Here is a 17,939-nt window from a genome sequence, read left to right on the forward strand (position 1 = left end):
GGTGTGTGTGTGTGTGTGTGTGTGTGTGTATGTGTGTGTATGTACGTATGTATATACATGTTTGCTAAAAGCTCAAATCTAAGGACCAAGTAACATTCCTGGGAAACAAGTCAATTTCATTTAAAAACTTCATTAGCAATGTCATTCAAAGTCTTGTAGGGAAAAAAAAAAAAAAAAAAAAAAAAAAAAACCTCTGAGCAGAGAATGAGCCAAAGTCACCACTAGGTTGGCACTCATATTATTTCTTCACTTTAAATTACATTCATGAATACTGCATAATATGTAAAGACAAGATAATAATACTCTGAGAACACAATTAGGCAAAAAGCTTATCGATTACTTATTTCAATAGTCACTAGGGAACAAAGTATTTGTTGGCATGGAACTCTTAAGAAGATGTATTCAATTATTTAAAATATTAATCTCCTAAAACTTCAAAAGGATAAGAATTTGAGTACTATAAATATTTTCACTTAACACACCTCCAAATCAGAATTCTGTTAGATGAAATAAAACAGAATAACATAGAACTGCAAAACATTAAAAAAGTCATTCTGAGGAGCAAAAACAATCCTATCTACACTCGCAAGCCAGATCAGATGCACGTAAGATACTTCAGGGCTAAAAATTTGCTTTGAAAGTATTTTCAAAATTTTTGTGCACTCACAATGTGTGCATGTTTATATGGTTGAAAGTGGGAGAGCTGGTGGAAATCAGAAGACAACTTGTGAGAGCTGGTTTTCTCCTTCCACCATGTGAGTCCTGAGAATTGAACTCAGGCTATTGGGATCAGGCAGTAGGCAACCCTTACTAGCTGAACTGTCTCACCAGCCCTTGAAAAGCATTTTTAATTATGGTTTGAAAATACAGCCAGGCAGTGGTGGCACACACCTCTAGTCCCAGCACTTGGTAGGCAGAGGCAGACGGATCTCTGTGAGTTTGAGGCCAGCCTGGTCTACAAAGCTACACAGAGAATCCCTGTCTCCAAAAAGAAAATTATAAAAAAAAATACATTTAGCCAGATTTATCTTCCCATTTTAAAAATCTCAGTTTATGATTGTAAGGCCCTGCTGCTGAGGACAACACTTACATTATCTCACTGAACATGGTTAAGTACAGCTGATACCTATCTAGAGCCTTCACACCTACTGGCATATCATTGAAAAATACTCTGCACACTCCCAGAGGAGAAAGGCAAACACAACCCAGCTACAAACCCTGCAATCTACAATGGTGACTGCCTGCATGACATACTGGTGCAATAATGGCACAAATATTGTGGGCGTCAACAATCACTTTCTGCTTGGATTTAAGGCCCATTCCAAGAGATGGTGCATGCTTGGCCCATGGGTGGCCAAGAATCTGAGACTACACAGGTCATGGACTTACAGGAAAACCAAATGCTATTGTTCTACCAGAGGAACACAGCAAATAAAATGACTCCAATGACATTCTACTTTGTTCAGCCCTTACCAGAGAAGCTTCCTCTTGTAGTAGAGCAGAACTAACATAGAGACACACAAGTGAATAACGTACATAGAATGAGTGACCATGAAACACTCAATCCAAAATGGGATGTCTTCATCAGACCCCTCCCTCAGGGATGAAGGGAGCTACACAGGAGAGGAGGAGGAAAGATTTTAAGAGCCACAGACAATGGCTGACTCTAAGGAAACAAGGCCTTCTATACACAACAGGACCACCACAGAAATAAATTCAGAGACTGTGGCAGTCTGCACAGGGCCCACACAGGTCCAAGCCAGATGGGGTCCGAGCTGAAAGGGGGAAGTGGTTGCTGTTTCCCCTTCCCCAAGTCTTCCCAAATCTCCCCATCTACCCACCCATCCCCCTCCATGCTCTTCCTTTCTCCCTTTGGAAAAAAACAGGAAGAAAGAAAACAAAAACCCAGAATTTTCAAGAAAAGTAAAAGCATACACATACACACACATACATATGTATACACATACATACATACACACACAGATATACATCATACATATACAGACATACATACATACACACATAGAAAGAAACACACACACACACACACACACACACACACACACACACACATTAAAATGGCTCTTAGGTTCAGATGAGCTGAAACAAGAAACTTAAGCAGACTCCATTTAATTATATGCCTTTTCTCCAGCAAAACCCAGCCAGTTATACTAACTGTAAAAAGACAAAACAAAGCCAAATAAACAAGCAAACAACAACAAACAAAAAGCAAAAACCTAGAAACTATAATAGAAAACCAAAGGAAGAGGAAAGATCTGATAAGAGCACACAGGGTGGGGTGGAGTGGGGATTAACAACCCAGTGTATGCTAGTTCCTGAGGGAAGTAAAATAGGAGGAATCTGAACTAATTTAAAACCAGAAAGAAACCTACAAGGAAAAAGATGTGAGAAGTAAATTGGGAGGGGAAAAAAGTGAGCAGACAAACAAACAACAACCCCCCCAACAACAAAAACCAAAACAACAAAAAGACTCACCTTAGTTTAGAAACAAAGGGTGTTGTAATAAAAAAAAAAACAAAAAAACAAAAAAACAAAAAAACAAAAAAAAAAAAAAAAAAAAAAAAAACCTGTTCCCTGTTCCCTGGAAAGAAAGACATCTTGCAACAGAGTTCAAGTGGAGAGGCTTTTATTAAGGGAAAAAGGGAAAGAGACTGGCCCCTGGAGACAGGAACAATGGGAGAAGAGAGAAAGGCAGAGATTGGGAGGGAGACAGAGAGGGAAAGGAGGAGGTAGGCAAGGCTCATTTAAAAGGGAGGGTAGTGAATGGGCACAGGCAGTGCTCTTAGTGGCAGCAGATGAGTGGGTATCCTGTCATAACTCCAAAGGCAGGGCAGTAAAGATGCCTGAATACTAACAGAGGGGTCCAGATTTTACTTTAAATGGGCAAAGGTACTTCAAAGAGAAGATATGTGGACCGATACTAAAGAATGTGCTGCCATCAAGTATTAACCTCAACACATGGCTACAAACACAACCCACCTCTTTCTTGGCATCTCTACCTATCTCTCTGCCTCCCCTAAAGCACAAACGTATGGCAGCTGCAAGAAGTTGCTTTTTTCAATGAAAGATTTCAATATTCTTACTCCACAAAGACAAAACCCCTCTCTTATTTCAATTCCAGGATATCTTTTAGTGCTCTACTATACACAAAATTATTAAAATTACCAAAACAATTTAATGTATTATTACAATATTTTATTTTTCAGCTCTCAATTCACAAAATCTTAAAGATAAAACAATTTAAACATTTCTCATAATTTAAACTGAGCTTTCAGTTGTGTCTATCCAGAATACTATTAGCTATTTAATATGTCTGAGTTAGGTGGTGACAGTTCTGTCTTTTTTTAAATGGACACTAATGTCCAATTTCTAAAGGTGATGCATAAATGCTATGAAGTTCAAGGTAGATTGCATCATTCTATTCCTTAACACCCACTCGTCTCCCGTCTCTAGTGTTCCATGTCACACACAGTAAGACCAGCCCATCCTGATGGTTTAAAATCTCAACACCTGCCAGCCCACACAGATTCCAGTTCACAGTGCTGCAATCACTTTGGCCTCCTGGCTCATTCTCAAGAACACTGGGCACGCTCTGCTTCAGGAGCCTGTGTTGTGACAGGAGATGCTCATTGCTCACCCCTCACTTACTAAACCAGGGCTCCAACATTGCCTTCTCATACTCGGCCTCTCCACTGTATTTGCAATTAGACCCCTCTGCAAAAACTGGTATCTCCTGAATTTTCTCCAGGGCACTCATGGTACTTATTCCATGTGTAGTTAACTTGTTTAGTTTTTTTCTCAAGATATGTCCTCTGACACAGCAAGTGCTTGCCTGTTCCCTTTACTGCCAAACCTCCAACACTCAACAGTGTTAGCACAGAATATATGGACTACATTGAATCAATGATTCAGACACCTGGATTGTGGTCACTAGTCATGTTACTGTTCTAGTGACCAACCCTGGCAAGTTCAGTATCATCCTAGTACTTCTGCCCCGGGATCCACTCTTTACTTAGATTCCCACCACCACCTTCCCGAGTCAAGACTTCATCTGAATTATTACATTAGATCCATAAGAAGTTTTCCCATCTTTTATTTAGTGTGTGGGTGTCAGGAAGCTCAAATGAAGGTTCCTATTATCATTATTAAATTTTTTGAGACAAGTGTCTCTGGTGTAGCCGTAGGTGGCCTGGAACTCAGAGAAACCTGCCCTTGTCTGTCTCCTGAGTGCTGGGACTAACGGTGTGAGCCACCACAGCTGGCCACCTCCATCTAATCCTTGCTTGAGGACTGCTGCTGAGTACAGTGACTCATCGAGTTCAATCCAAGTTCTCATTGCTCTCCAGCCTGAAAGTCCTACTCTGGTCTTGCCATCACATGACCTTTGTCTGCACATCTTGTTCCTATACCTCTGTATGCACTTCCTCTTAATTCTGGCTTAACTAATCCTAATACATATTTATTAAAAGAAAAAACCACAGGTTATTAAGTCCACTGTTCATTATTTAAAACTCAAGCCCAATATCTCCCATGAAGTCACCCCCGTGGCTCCAGGACCTGGATTTCCTTTCTTCAAACTGCCATATATTAAATCACTTCCATCTTGGTACTTGGATTTTGCTAAGTATTTAATATAGCTCTTCCCATCATTCTTAAAATTCTTTAGAATTAGAGATTTGCTTGTTACACTCCAGGTGCCCAGGATAGTAAAATGTTTGCTTAATAAACTGATGCTGTGTTCTTTTATTAAAAACAGATGTATTTATTTAAGTTATTTTTCCTATATTCGTGTTTGTGCATCATGTGCATGCCTGGTTCCTTTTTATCCAAGTAAAAAACTGAGCACTTAGAAATTCAATTATCTTTTGCTTTCTCAAAAACATACTTCAGTATTTCAAACTTTAGGAACTAAACATACAATCTAAGACTATACTGTAGACCCAGTGAGTGAGTGACATCAAATCCATACCTTTGTTAGCCCCTCATATTTTCCATAATCTGTACTCTTTAACCACTCCATCAGCTTGGCATATCGGAGCAAGTCTCTATGAAATGGGTGATGATTGGGTAGAGTCAGTTCAACAGAATGCTGAGCAAGAGTTGAACTCTGGTCATGACCCTGGAGTGAGTAAATAAGTAAATAAATATGGTAGAAAATTCAAAAGAACATTGTTACAATAGATAATTCTAGATAATAACCAAGTATAATCACGTAATAACAAGAAAATACAGAAAAATGAAAACCAAGTACTTACTTGTCTATTTTTGTCATCCTGTGCACCCATGGAATACTACCACCATTAATATTCACAAGAATGCATAGGTGGCACTGTGACAAAGTGTCACATCATCTTTCAAATGAGAGAGCCGTGTACTGCTTTCCTCTCTAAATCATTTTACAATGTCTTAAGCAAATTAACTTCTTGATACAAACTGTATTAAGAAACATACCAAAGGGAAGTCATCCAAAGCAAACTGTCCACTTTAATGAGATTCCCATAAGGAGCTATATTTTTTCAACAGATAAAAATGTGTAAGATATGAAACTTTACTGTTAGTAAGGTAAATAAATTTCCATGAAAATCCCTAGTAGCCATGTTAATTCTGATTTTTCCATTAAAGTGATGATTATTTTAAACCTTGACAATTTCATTTAAATAAATTAATAATAAAAAGTTAGATCAAGTGTCTTGACTTTTGCTTTAGAAAAAAATATAGACTGCTATATTATTGGCTTATTAACCCTATTTTTAGAAGAACCCAAGACTCAGGGCATAAAGTGACTCTCTTGGGTCATATAGGAGGAAAGCCATAATTGGAATCTTGGTAACCAAGTCTAGCTTCTGTCTTCCTTTAAGAACATTCAAACAAAAGCATTTAACCAGAATCCAAACCTTCAACTGCTGTCTAGCCGTTCACGTGTGGAGATGAGTATAACACCTCTTGTTGGTCAATCTAGCTCTTTCTCAGTATTTAGTCAACATCTGTGATAAAGCTTAAAGGCAGTGCCCAAGAGATGAGGAAGTTGCAAGATCAGATTGCCCTTGAAACAGAATTTTCTATCTAGACAGGAAAGGCCAACACAAGCCACATTTACTTGAAGTCATTTTAATCCACTTGAGAATTGCCTAGTAAGAGACTGTTTCATTATTTTATGGAAACCATTAAATTTACAAAAGCTGCTGAATCAGGGAGAGGAGTTGGATAATTCATTTCTTGGTAAAGTCACCTAAATGTATATAATAATAGTTGAAATACAATAGTTTGATATACAACTTGAGTTTAAAAAATTAAAATTATTTTAATTTGAAAGATTTATCACTTCAAATTTACATGCTTTATTATGTATATCATTGTTCGGTCTCGACCTCTACAGTTTTCAAGGTTAATATAGTATTACAATACAGAACAGTTCTACAGAATTGCACATGGAAAACAAAGGATGCTACACTTTCAGGTTCAGCAACAACTCCTGGTGCCTCTTACCCATTGTGCTGATAGAGAAGAGTGTCTCCTGCTTCACAAATGTTCCTAACAATGGGCTAATGAGCATTGTGGCATATGCTTTCATGACCCAAAATAGTATTCTCCATGACTCAAGACACAAAATAGTTTTCAACTATTTACTCAGTCTATTACATTCGAAGGTACGTTATTTCAGGTTGAGACTTTTGAGTCATTAAAAAAAATCTCTTCTGGAAAGTGTGGAGGGCCTTGAAGTTTACAAAGCTTTTTGCATATGTTATTATGGTAAGTTTTTGCAAAATTTCCATGTACAAACACTTGAGAAACTGGCATTTCACATATCAGCTATCATTCCTTTAATTATTATTGTTAAGATAGACTAAATATTACTAAAAGATTTCATTTTAGGTAAAATGACTCCAGAGTAAGGATAGGAAATTGTAAAAAGTTGCTTAATTCAATCAGTATTATAAAAATTATAACATGTAAAACACTAAATCTAAAGAAATTTGTTCTTCATATGCTTAAAAGCATTAAACTTTTTTTTTTTAAGACAGGGTTTCTGTGTATTACTTTGGAGCTTGTCCTGGAACTCGCTCTGTAGACCAGGCTGCCTTTGAACCCACAGATCTGCTGGGATTAAAGGTGTGTGCCACTACATCCAGCTAGATACTAGAATTTTTAATAAAAGGTAACATGGTGTACTTTATTAGAGCCAAACATTAGTCTAAGTGAAGCAGATACTTTTATTACCTCTGCTATTAAATGAGTCAATTAAAATGGGAAGTGGCAGAGGTGTACCATCACATGCTAGTCAAAACCTCCCAAGTATTTTGTTCTCTTGTCTGGACTAGAAATCTCCATGTTCTTTAGCCCTTTTAGCAGTGACCTGATGACCAAGCTCAACACAGAGACAATCTCTTTTTTGCATTTGAGACATCCTTTACCACCTTTGGCAACACATCACAGGCTATTGCAACATTCTGTTTTTTAACATGCATCACTCACATGTTAACTGTACATGTTAGATTTTCAGAAATGGGAAGCATTCATTTTAAATGAAGCCATTAGTTTACAAGGCAAAGAAGCAAACAGAATGAATAACTGCACATTTTAGTCAATAGCTAAGGACTCAAAAAGACCATTCTTTGTTGACTGACATTTTTGATGTCATCCACATATGTGGATAACATCATTGCCAATAGCATTAAACATAATAAGCCAAGAAAACTGGTAGTTCCTATGTGACTTTTCAGTAGATTTCCTCTTTGACACTTTCCAGGTCCAGTGACATGCTGAGGGCATCTGTCCTGATTTCCCCCTCTCATGTTCAGTGAGGAGGTCTTCTTTTATGTTCACACAGCGCCACCATCAAAGCTGACATCCCCAAGGGTATTTGTTTCCCTTCCCTAGAATTTGAGCTTCTCACAGACAGAATGAGAAGCATTTGATTCAAAGCAATGTCTAATGGGCACCTCAACCACCAATCAGCAATTACTCAAAAATCAAGGTAATGAGAAACAGAAAGGCAAGCAGAATGAGGTTAAGTGCCTTTGTGGCAAATTGGGACATTTAAAAACTATTACAAATACAGTTAATGGGTAACTTAATCAGTAAGTTAAGCTGTAAGCATAAAAATTCTGCTGCTAACTTTAGCAAATGTCATATAAATACCAAAAAAAAAGAAAAAAATCACAGAAGCTTGAGCCAGTTTGATGTACTCACAGGAACCGAAAGAAAGTAGGACCTGGTATAGAGCTGAAGGAGGGCCTGAGTAAACTAGGTGGGAATAAAATACAATAAAAACAATTGTTTTACAATATCGCAAAGAGAAGCCAATGTTCTCAGCACGTATTGATTACTAAGATTTCTTGTTTTTTTCTGTTCAATATGTCTAATAAAGTAAAAGGCAAAAGAACCCCAGAAGTACCTAAGTATATTAATTATTAAAATACCTTCTGTTCAAATCCCTGTAAGGTGCTCTTGGCATTTTAAAATAGTGTTGCCATATTGTTAATTATAACATCTCTTTCCATAAAAAAGATAAAAGTCTGTAACACAGAGACTGAGTCAACCAAAATTGACAGCTGAGCTAGTTGTTCCCTTACAAGTACACAATGTACTCGACCACACAGAACCTATGAGACATTGAAAACAATGTGTCAGGTCTGATTGTCACCTCTACACCCTGGAAAACACAAGAGTCTCAACAGTAAACACAGATCTGCCAACTGTATATGTAATTAATGAATGTAGCTATCTATTTGAGTCCTACAATCAGTTTCAGCCAAAAGGAACTTGATGTCTGTGTAAAGGGTTACCTGGAGTCTAAAGTACCTCTCTGAGGAACTATGCACAGATTTCAAAATCTTAAAATCATAGAAATGCATGAAGGAATATATTATAGCCCCAAATGAATACATTAAAAGTTTGTGGGAATTTAGGATCAGAGCAACATACAAATGACCTATGAAAACATGTCAGCGACTAGTAAGTTAAAATTACCTGTTGAACAAAAACATTGTTGAGATGACTGGCCAGTCTCCGGGCAAAGTGCTCCCTCAAGTCACTGAAGCGCTGCTGCTGCTGCTTGACAGCCAAGAGCATGTCGTGGCCTGCATCAGAACAACAGTCCTCACCAACTCAATAAGGGCAGGCAGAGATTCCCTCCACACTTAACAAGAAATGCCACGCCACAGTGTGCACAGAGGTCAGAGGACAATTCTGTGGAGTCCATTCTCAGCCTTCACCTGTACGTGAGCTCCAGTAACCCATCAGGTCACCAAGTTGTGCAGCAAACACCTTTTCTTGATGGGCCACCTTGCTGGCCAGCCTTCCCTCCATGCTTAGTAAGTGGATTTTCTTCCCTACTCCCCGAGACCCAGCGCATGTTAGGCAAACAGTCTCCTACTGAGTTGTACCAAACCTATACTATTTCATGATATCCACACTTAAGTCTTGAAGAATCCAAATCTTTAATGACTTTTTTATTTGCTTTATAAAATTTGAGGAGGAAAAAAAAAAAAAACTAATACAATACACTATTTCTTCTTCAGTATCACCTGGCAACCACTAGAAATGTGAATTTCAGGACCTCAGCCCCTCCTACCAAATGTGGGGATATGCTTGGTAACGTCTTAATAAGACTTCTAGCTGATCTGAATACACATTAAAGTTTTAGAACTACTGCCTAGAAAAACTGTATCATCTCTGGCATAGCTTAATGGTACTTGTGCTTGTGTCTAATAAGAAAGATCCAAAGATCACAGTAGGGCAACGAGATGGATCTTCAGAAACAGATGCTTGCCACATAAACCAGGTGAGCTGAGGTCAACCCCCAGAACACCTGGAAAGGTGGGAGAGGAGAATCTACAAAGATGTCCTCTGACCTCTAACCCTAACATGCATACATGATTACAGTGAGAGCATGGCATGGTGGAGCCTGCCTGTATTCTCGGCACTTGGGAAACAGGGGGACTGTGGGTTTGAGGCCAGCCTAGGCTATGTAGTGAGATGTTAATACCCAAACTAAACAAAACAAAAACTAGACAGATCATAATTCTAAACTTGTGAAGGTAAAGATATTAGAGTCAATAAAGTTCAATTAGAAGGAACTGAAATGAAAAGGTTCTTAGTATTAACAGAAATTTATTGGGGAATCTGTGAAACTAATTTGTATAGCCAGTAAAGTACTCTAAACCACCTGGCCCAAGTTACTACTACCGGGTTGCAGATCATGGCTACTGAACACACCTGGTCGAAGGGCGACATTCATGCACTGCAGAAGGGCATCGGCAGCATTGGTGCAGGCCTCGATGCCTCTGGAGGAAGCAAGATCTCCTTCCTGAAGGGCCTTTATGTGACCTTTGGCCAAGTCCATGTGGTTCTGGAATACATTCAAACATACCACTTGCACATGTAATTGTGGGGAAAAATACAGGCAGGGTGCCATTCAACCCTAGCACCCACTTTGTAATGTCTCTAAATCCTGGTCCCACAGGTTTATAAGTGAGTCTCACACACACCATGACTCGTCTTCCTGCGTTTGCTCTGCTGGTAACCTACGAAATGCTCACCACAAGGAACTCGATCTCAGACAGCAGCTTCACATTATTTGTGTTGCTGAGGTGAATCAGGTGGTTGCTTTCAGAGATCTGATCCATTTGCTCTTTCACACTTTGGAGCATTTCCTCGTAACTGCTCAGTTTCTGTTCAATCTGATCCACCTCCTTTAGGGCCTCATCCAGCAACTGCATCAGGATGTTCACTTGTTTCTCAGAGGCCATGATTGACTGAATGTTAGCCTGCAATGTGAAAGGAACATGTAACGGTGTGTGTTGTTTAAATGGGGAAAAGAAGTACAATGGTGAACTGGGGCCAGATCTCCGCATCCAGTCAATCAGCTTCCACTTCCTTTTCTGCATAGCACCTGCGAAGGCACACTTGCCTCTGGATTAAGGTTTGAGACCATGCCTCAGAAACTGCAGGAAGTCAGAGGGTTCTGTTCTAAAGCCCTTTGGCGGCAAGCCCTAAATCCTCCCCCCTTCCCACCACACTGACTCGGCTCTCCTTGGTAAATGCCTCACTTATTTCAGGTGCATTTCTCTTATTGTAATAGGTCCTTACTGGTTTTTGCTGTTATTGTTTGTTTGTTTATTTATTTACAAACAATGAAAATGCTACTCTTTGGTAATGAATTATTCAGAGGCTAGGGGAATTAATCCCTAAGATGGTATCTGGATGTCTACTTTTTTCTTCTACCACTGCATATTAAGAACATCCCAAAATCTAAAACCTTGGCCAAATGTCTTCACTGGAAATGGTTTTTATCATGTGCATATGTGTGTATATGTGATATGTGAAAACACATTTGCATGTGTGTGAGTGATGTATGAACACCAAATGTAGAGTGTCTTCCTTAATCGCTCTCTCCCTTATTATTGAGACAAGGTCTCTCACCTGAATTGAGTGCTCCTAGTCAGCTTTCCCCAGGAACCCCCTTCTCTGACTTACAAGCATTGCGACCACAGAAGAGTTACTATGCCCACCAAGTCTTTACTTAGGTTCTGGGGAATCTGAACTCTGATCCTTAAGCTTGCGTGCCAAATGCTTTATTACTGAGCTATCATCTCCTTAGCACCTAGCTCTATCTTTTGAACAAGAAGAGTAGGGAATGGTGACAGCTTACAACAAGCTTATAAATACAGCAGTAGTCCCACTGTAAAAGCTAAAGTGCTGACGCAGAAAGCACAAGCATCGCCAGCCTTTGCGATCTACCACACGCCACTCATTTGTAGCTCACAAGGGCTTCTTACCCCATCTAACACCTGCAGCTCTCTGGACAACTTCTCTGCAAAGGCTTCCGCATTAGAAATCGCACACTCGCAGCCTTCCATCATGATTTCGATGTCCTGCTCTTCTCTTGCATTTAACTCCTGGTACTCATCTACCGCTTCTTCATCCGCTCCTGTCACACTCTGACTTTCTCCACTTGGAACGGATTCTTAAAGAAGGTAAGAATGTAAGGAAAGAAAATCGTCATAAAATGGGAGGAACTTTAACATGGTACTTAAAGAGAAAGCTAGCTCTTTAAGAGATTATAAGCACAGGACACATTTAGTGGTTGAAGGTCAGAAAAGAATCATTCAGAAAATATGAAAAGGGTCATAAAATGTTACTTAAGTGAGGTCCTAGGAGCAACAGAAAGCATGCAGTCTAGTATGCTCGCAGCTTTGCAAGGGTTAAACTGGGCTTTAGTCGAAATCTCTCAAAGCATAAATCCACTAAAATGGATACCCAACCAGAGATGGCTGCTGCCCTAACAAAACAGTGATGATGAACTATGAATATGGAAAACAGTTTCTTCCTTTCTTCTGGGTAGCATTTCCCCTTGTTTTTACTATTTGCAGCTTTATCACACCACACACACACACACCTACCTTTCAAATAATTTTGAAGTGAGAGACATGTGTATTATCCACAAAAAATTGTGAATATTCAAAATATTAACTGCATTTTCCATTTTTGTTACTGTTTAAAAGCTTCACATGCATAGCTAAAACAGCTAAAGCAATTTCCTTAGTAACTCCAATAAGAGAACAACAATGCGATTTGAAATTATAGAAATACATAGTTTCCATGCTTCCAGACAAATGTCAAGAGACCGAGTCTGAAGTGCTATCTAGATCTACATCTCTCACTTTGGGGAAAGGAACACACATAGTGTGTGAGCATTTTGCACAGAGTCTGAGTTTGAGCGAGGTAAAATGAAAAACCACTGTTAGCCCTAACTACAGCTCTAAAGAAAGCTACTGATTTTCTAGCCTGACTGGGACAGGAATTAAATCACAAGGTCTGGGTGTTCTTAGTGTTTGTTATTTTACATGAAAATGAAAACTTTCATTCAGCACTGAAATCTATTTGTCTCAGAACAAAACCCTGCTAACTCCAAGTGAGATAGCACCGACTCTGAAGAAGACTTGAAGTTAGGCAGATTTAGTTATATCCCAGGGGAGTGGGGCTAAAATTTTTGGCACATGCAATTGACAGATTACACTACCGATGTTTCTAGAGAGGCACTGCCATACCGTGTTCCTTGTCTTTTCAGTGAGGTCACCTCATTCCTTGTGTGAACGCAGAACTATCAGATATGACTCCCTGTTAACCACTAGAGGGCAGGGACCACCTAAATCACCCATTTGAAATGTCAGTTTTAAGTCATCAAAAACTTTGGTAGAATTTTCTTCTCCTGCAACAGTCCTTCAGGAGTTAATAATGAATAGTACTATTACTTTTATTACTCTATGGATTTTGTAATAAATTTATCCTTGTACACAACTCCATAAAAGATGCAACCAATGGTATACTACAGGGGCAAGTAACATATACACATGGAATAGAGTAAGAAGAACAGGGTTACGCACCTTCTGTAACTTTAGGCAGTTCTGGAGAGTAAAAGATACAAGAAAAGCAGAGGAAAGTAAGCAGAGAATATTAGCTGGGTAGAAAAAGGTGTACAGATTTAAAACTTTTAACTACTACCCATATCTCATTTGAGCTTCATGCTGACCATGGCTTCTCAGGGCATCAGCAAAACCAGCCACAGTGGGCAGATCCCTAAGAAGTTTAACTTCATGCTTGCTTTTCTCCTCTTCATTGCCTAAAAGTGTCTTTGCATATTCCCTCTCAGTCTCAGAAACAGTACTGACTAGTCCTTGGAGAAGAAAACTGGGAAACGAAATCATTTCCTGGGGAGTATTTTTAAGTCAGTTGTGACTCATGCATTTAGTGTAGTTATTTTCACTCCAGGCCCAAAGCTTTCCAGGACACTCCTTCACAAAGGATTAGTCACAAAACACTGTTTCAAAGAATACGACTGAGGCAAGAAACAAACACAGGAGACACAATGCAAGCAGGCATTCAAAGACTCCAGTGAAAGATCATTTAACAATCTAGCTGCAAGTCAAAGGAAGAAAAAAAAGTTCCCTCTCCATCTCTAAAACTCCAATGTTCAATTGTCATTTATTAGAAACTATGAAAGTTGCTGCTGCTGCTACATGAACAATTACAATAGTATCAACTTACTTGGATGATTATTTAGCTCCTGAGATGAGGTGGTAATGAGGACCCTCCCACACATTATCCAAAGCCTAGAGACATTTACTAATTAAATAAATCAGTTTAAAATATATATTAGGAATAAATAACATCTTGAAATGCAAAATATTTGAAAACAAAAAGGCAAGCTTTTCAATGAGTGACTGGTAAGACACACAAAACAAAAATCTCTAAAGTCATTAAAAGAAAATGAATCCGTAATTAAAGGGAAGAAAAACTTCTAGGGAGTCATTTCCTTAACACATCCTGCAGTCAGACACTAGTGACATGCTGTGCCTTGATGCTCCTGACCTAAGCGAGTGTCTTGATGGGGAGAGGTTGGGGGTCGGGGCCTGCTCAGGATCTGCCACATATGAGTATCTGCCATTTCTAAGCACCAGGGTAGAGAGTAGAACTGCTGGGAAAGAATCATCTACTTGAAAGGAGAAAGGTCCATAGCCAAATAAAACAAAAGAGGCAAGTGGCTAGAAAAATGGTTTGCTTCAAACTACATCATAAATTAAGCTTGATGGTTATAGATGCTTGCCTGGCGACCTGAATTCAATCACATAAAGATGGAAGGGAGAACTCTGCAACACTGTCCTCTGACCTCCACACAGGTGCCATAAGATGCACATGTTCTCCTCCCAATAAACACATGAATGAAGCTTTAAGGTGGACACAGTGGCTCACTGGAAGGTTAGGCAGGAGGACTGCCATGGGTTCAAAGTCAGCCTGGAATTCACTTTACTGTGAATCTCAAGATAGCCTGGGCTTCATAGCGAGACCCTGTCTCAAAACAATGAAAGAACAGTTTCTTTTGAGATGGAGAGCACTATACTAACTGCATCCACAGAGGATTTAGAACCATTTCCATACACTGCTTACACCCTTAGGAAAGAAACCCTCTCTGAACATTCTAATAATTCTGAGATGAGGTTGTCCTGATACACAGAACAGCCCATAGGAACATTTGCAACAGCAGACAACTCACAAATACCCTCATAAACCTCTTGTCTAAGGATTCCAAGCTGCTAAGAAGAAATGAGATTTACGGAGCACTTACTATAAACCTGGAATATTTATGATAACGGTAGGCAGGGGAACTGCCAGAATTTAAACTTGGGCAGTATAAGGTCAGAACTGTGTTAGTTATTACTATGTCCACTGCTAGGCATGAAAGTACTGCTGTGGAGACATTTATCCCACAGCTGTTTAAAATAAGAAAGGGCAGGAATCTTAATAAACCCATAATGGTATAGCCAGACAATGGAATACTCTGATACTAATGAAAGTCTGCAGTAGGTATTTAGTAACATAATAAATGTTTGGGCTGAACTCATATGAGAAAAGAACGCTAGGAAAAAAAATTCTCTATTTAAGAAAATTAAGTATTCATAAAAAAAAAAGCCTAAAAGAATATATGCCAAAATTTTAACAGCAGTCATCTCCTAGTGATATCTTTATAAGTGGGTATTTTTTAAGTAATGAGATTGGATCCAGTGTTCTTGCACATGCCAGGCAAGTGCTCTACCAGAGCTGTATCTTTGGCCATTAGACAGGGTCTCACTAATTTGCCCAAGAGCCTCACTCTAAACTGAGGCAGGTCTTGAACTTGTAATCCTTCTGCCTTAACCTCCCAAGCAGCTGGGCTTACTGGCCTGTGTCACTGAGTCCAGGTTTATGAGTGACTTTACTTTTTAAATTTAATATACTAATATCCTATAATGCACACAAATAATGTCTTCACTAAGAAAACTTAACTTTGAATTTTTTTATGACATATTATGAACTAAATTCAGTATCCTAATTACTTTAAATAACACCAAATTATATATTCATTGAGGATACTCTTGACCACGCATATAAACTTGCATTTACTTTTACCTTCCAAAAGCTGTGAGCTGACATTGACGAAATCGATTTTCTTGCGGAGATAGCGCTGGTTCAGTTTCCAAATACATGAGATGAATGCATGCTTTTCAGAAGTGCTGCTGGCCACCCACTTATAGATTTTTTCAAAGTGTAAATCAAATTCAGGGTTTTCCTAGAACAGAAAAAATGTAGACATTCATTGATTTTGATCCTATCACTTTTCATTGTTAATATAAAATCTACTTAAAATTAAAAATGGAAGCTATTCTTGGGGGACAAAAAAAAAAAGACCATTAAAAACTTCATGTAAATGGCTAGGGATGTAGCTTGCCTCCCATATCCAAGAGCTAGGCTTTGATTATTATACACAAACATCAACCGAATGACAAGCAACAGCATCCCACAGTGGACACTTTCTCTCTGTGTCCTTAAAGTCTAGGAGAGAAAGGAAGGACAGGCTCTACTCGTAAGGCTTTGTATTCAGCTTCCCATGGTGACATGACAAATGGTGGACAGCTTTAACATGGCTCTTGTTTTCTCTTTTTAAGTTCCTTATGAAGTTTTGGTTACATAATTTCTTTGCCAATGTGTGATTATTCATAGCTGTGGTTTGACACTAACTCCCTATTAAAGAATACAGCCAATTAAAACACGAGAAAATTTTAATCTAAACCCTCATGTATTTTCTCAAGGTGAGAAACAGGAGCTGCACTGTTTTCTGTTTCTGAAAATGTAGAATTATTATAATCATCTCCAAAGGCAAAAATGCTGACACATTAAAGATGTTTTAAGAAACAAACATGCCAGGTATGGCACATGTGTACCCCCCCAACACATACACAAATAAATGTAATAAACTAATTTCAACTGAAAACCTGTATTTATGATTAAAAGTAATTACTACTTATAAACGTCTCTAAGAGTATAGGCAACTAACATGAATTTGATGGGAAAGATCACTTCCCATAACACCAATAACGAAGCTGAGTGCTCCAGTGGAGACAGCTGTACAAATCAATGTATGACACTAAATGGCTACTGCCAGGCTAAGTAAACAAAAAAAAAAAAAAAAAAAAAAAAAATTCATGTTTATGTCCACATATAGTAAACACACACCAAGGTGCCTACATAAAATGAAACAAGAAAAACCCATTAAGCAATTCAGCATGGTGGAGTCTGAGAAAACACAGGGCAGGGTCATGGAGGGAAAGCAGCTGCAGGAGGAAGGCTATGCAGGAGGTGTATTTGTGAAATGCTGCCAGCGTATTTCCTCTTGAAACTTTCCAAAAGGGTTCCTCCTCTTGCCCCACCCCCACTGTCAGAAAGTATTAAGTGAAACTAAGAAACAAAACAAAACTTCTATTTTTTCTTTCCAAATACTCCTCTTCTGGGCCCCATCTCTTCTCAAACCACTTTCCACAGTTTCCTAAAACCTGGGTGCTTCTTAGAAATAAAGAGCAAGTCTGGATTCTAAAACACTTAAAGAAATGGTCTCTCTCTCTCTCTCTCTCTCTCTCTCTCTCTCTCTCTCTCTCTCTCTCTCTCTCTGTCTTTCCTTCCTCTCCCCTCTCCCCTAATCCTCCCTGCTCCTCTCCTCTTGCGTATGTGTGTCATTTAGGAGAAATCTGACAAGACTGACAAGGATCTCTTAAAATCACTTTTGTTTTGCCTTTAGCACATGCTTCAATTACCTTTCATTTTATTTATCTTTCTAACGCCTAGATTTTCAGCCAGGCCTGATGGTGCATGCCTGTCACCCCAACATTCGGGAGACAGAGACAAAAAGAACAGAAGTTTAGAGACGGCCTCAGCTACCACAGTAAGTGTGAGGCCATCATGGGTTACATGAGACCGTTTTAAAGTAACAAACAAATCCTGGAGTTTTATCTTATCAGGTCAATTTACAAATGTCTATGCAAGCCTTGGTCTGAGTGGCATCAGCAGGGCGGTGGGTGTGCTGCAGTGCTCTGCTGTGCACCTGT

At 39.0% G+C, this 17,939-nt stretch overlaps 1 protein-coding gene across 5 annotated transcripts in view; it reads right to left on the bottom strand.

Moving 5' to 3' along the window:
• Exoc1 (exocyst complex component 1) overlaps positions 1-17,939 on the bottom strand; it is a 45,828-nt gene that overhangs the window by 17,997 nt on the left and 9,892 nt on the right. For 3 of the 5 annotated variants that reach the window (XM_051198619.1, XM_051198618.1, XM_051198623.1), the window contains exons 4-10: positions 15,970-16,129; positions 11,802-11,989; positions 10,563-10,790; positions 10,240-10,372; positions 8,992-9,101; positions 8,212-8,265; positions 4,991-5,140 (exon numbers count right to left, since the gene is read on the bottom strand). In XM_051198619.1, the coding sequence (XP_051054576.1) occupies positions 4,991-5,140; positions 8,212-8,265; positions 8,992-9,101; positions 10,240-10,372; positions 10,563-10,790; positions 11,802-11,989; positions 15,970-16,129 (1,023 nt within the window). The remainder of the gene's footprint in view (positions 1-4,990; positions 5,141-8,211; positions 8,266-8,991; positions 9,102-10,239; positions 10,373-10,562; positions 10,791-11,801; positions 11,990-15,969; positions 16,130-17,939) is intronic. The other 2 variants (XM_051198621.1, XM_051198620.1) reach the window with 1 other exon arrangement.

This window comes from Phodopus roborovskii, unplaced genomic scaffold (genome assembly GCF_943737965.1).
Source record: "Phodopus roborovskii unplaced genomic scaffold, PHOROB, whole genome shotgun sequence".
Lineage (NCBI taxonomy): Eukaryota > Metazoa > Chordata > Mammalia > Rodentia > Cricetidae > Phodopus > Phodopus roborovskii.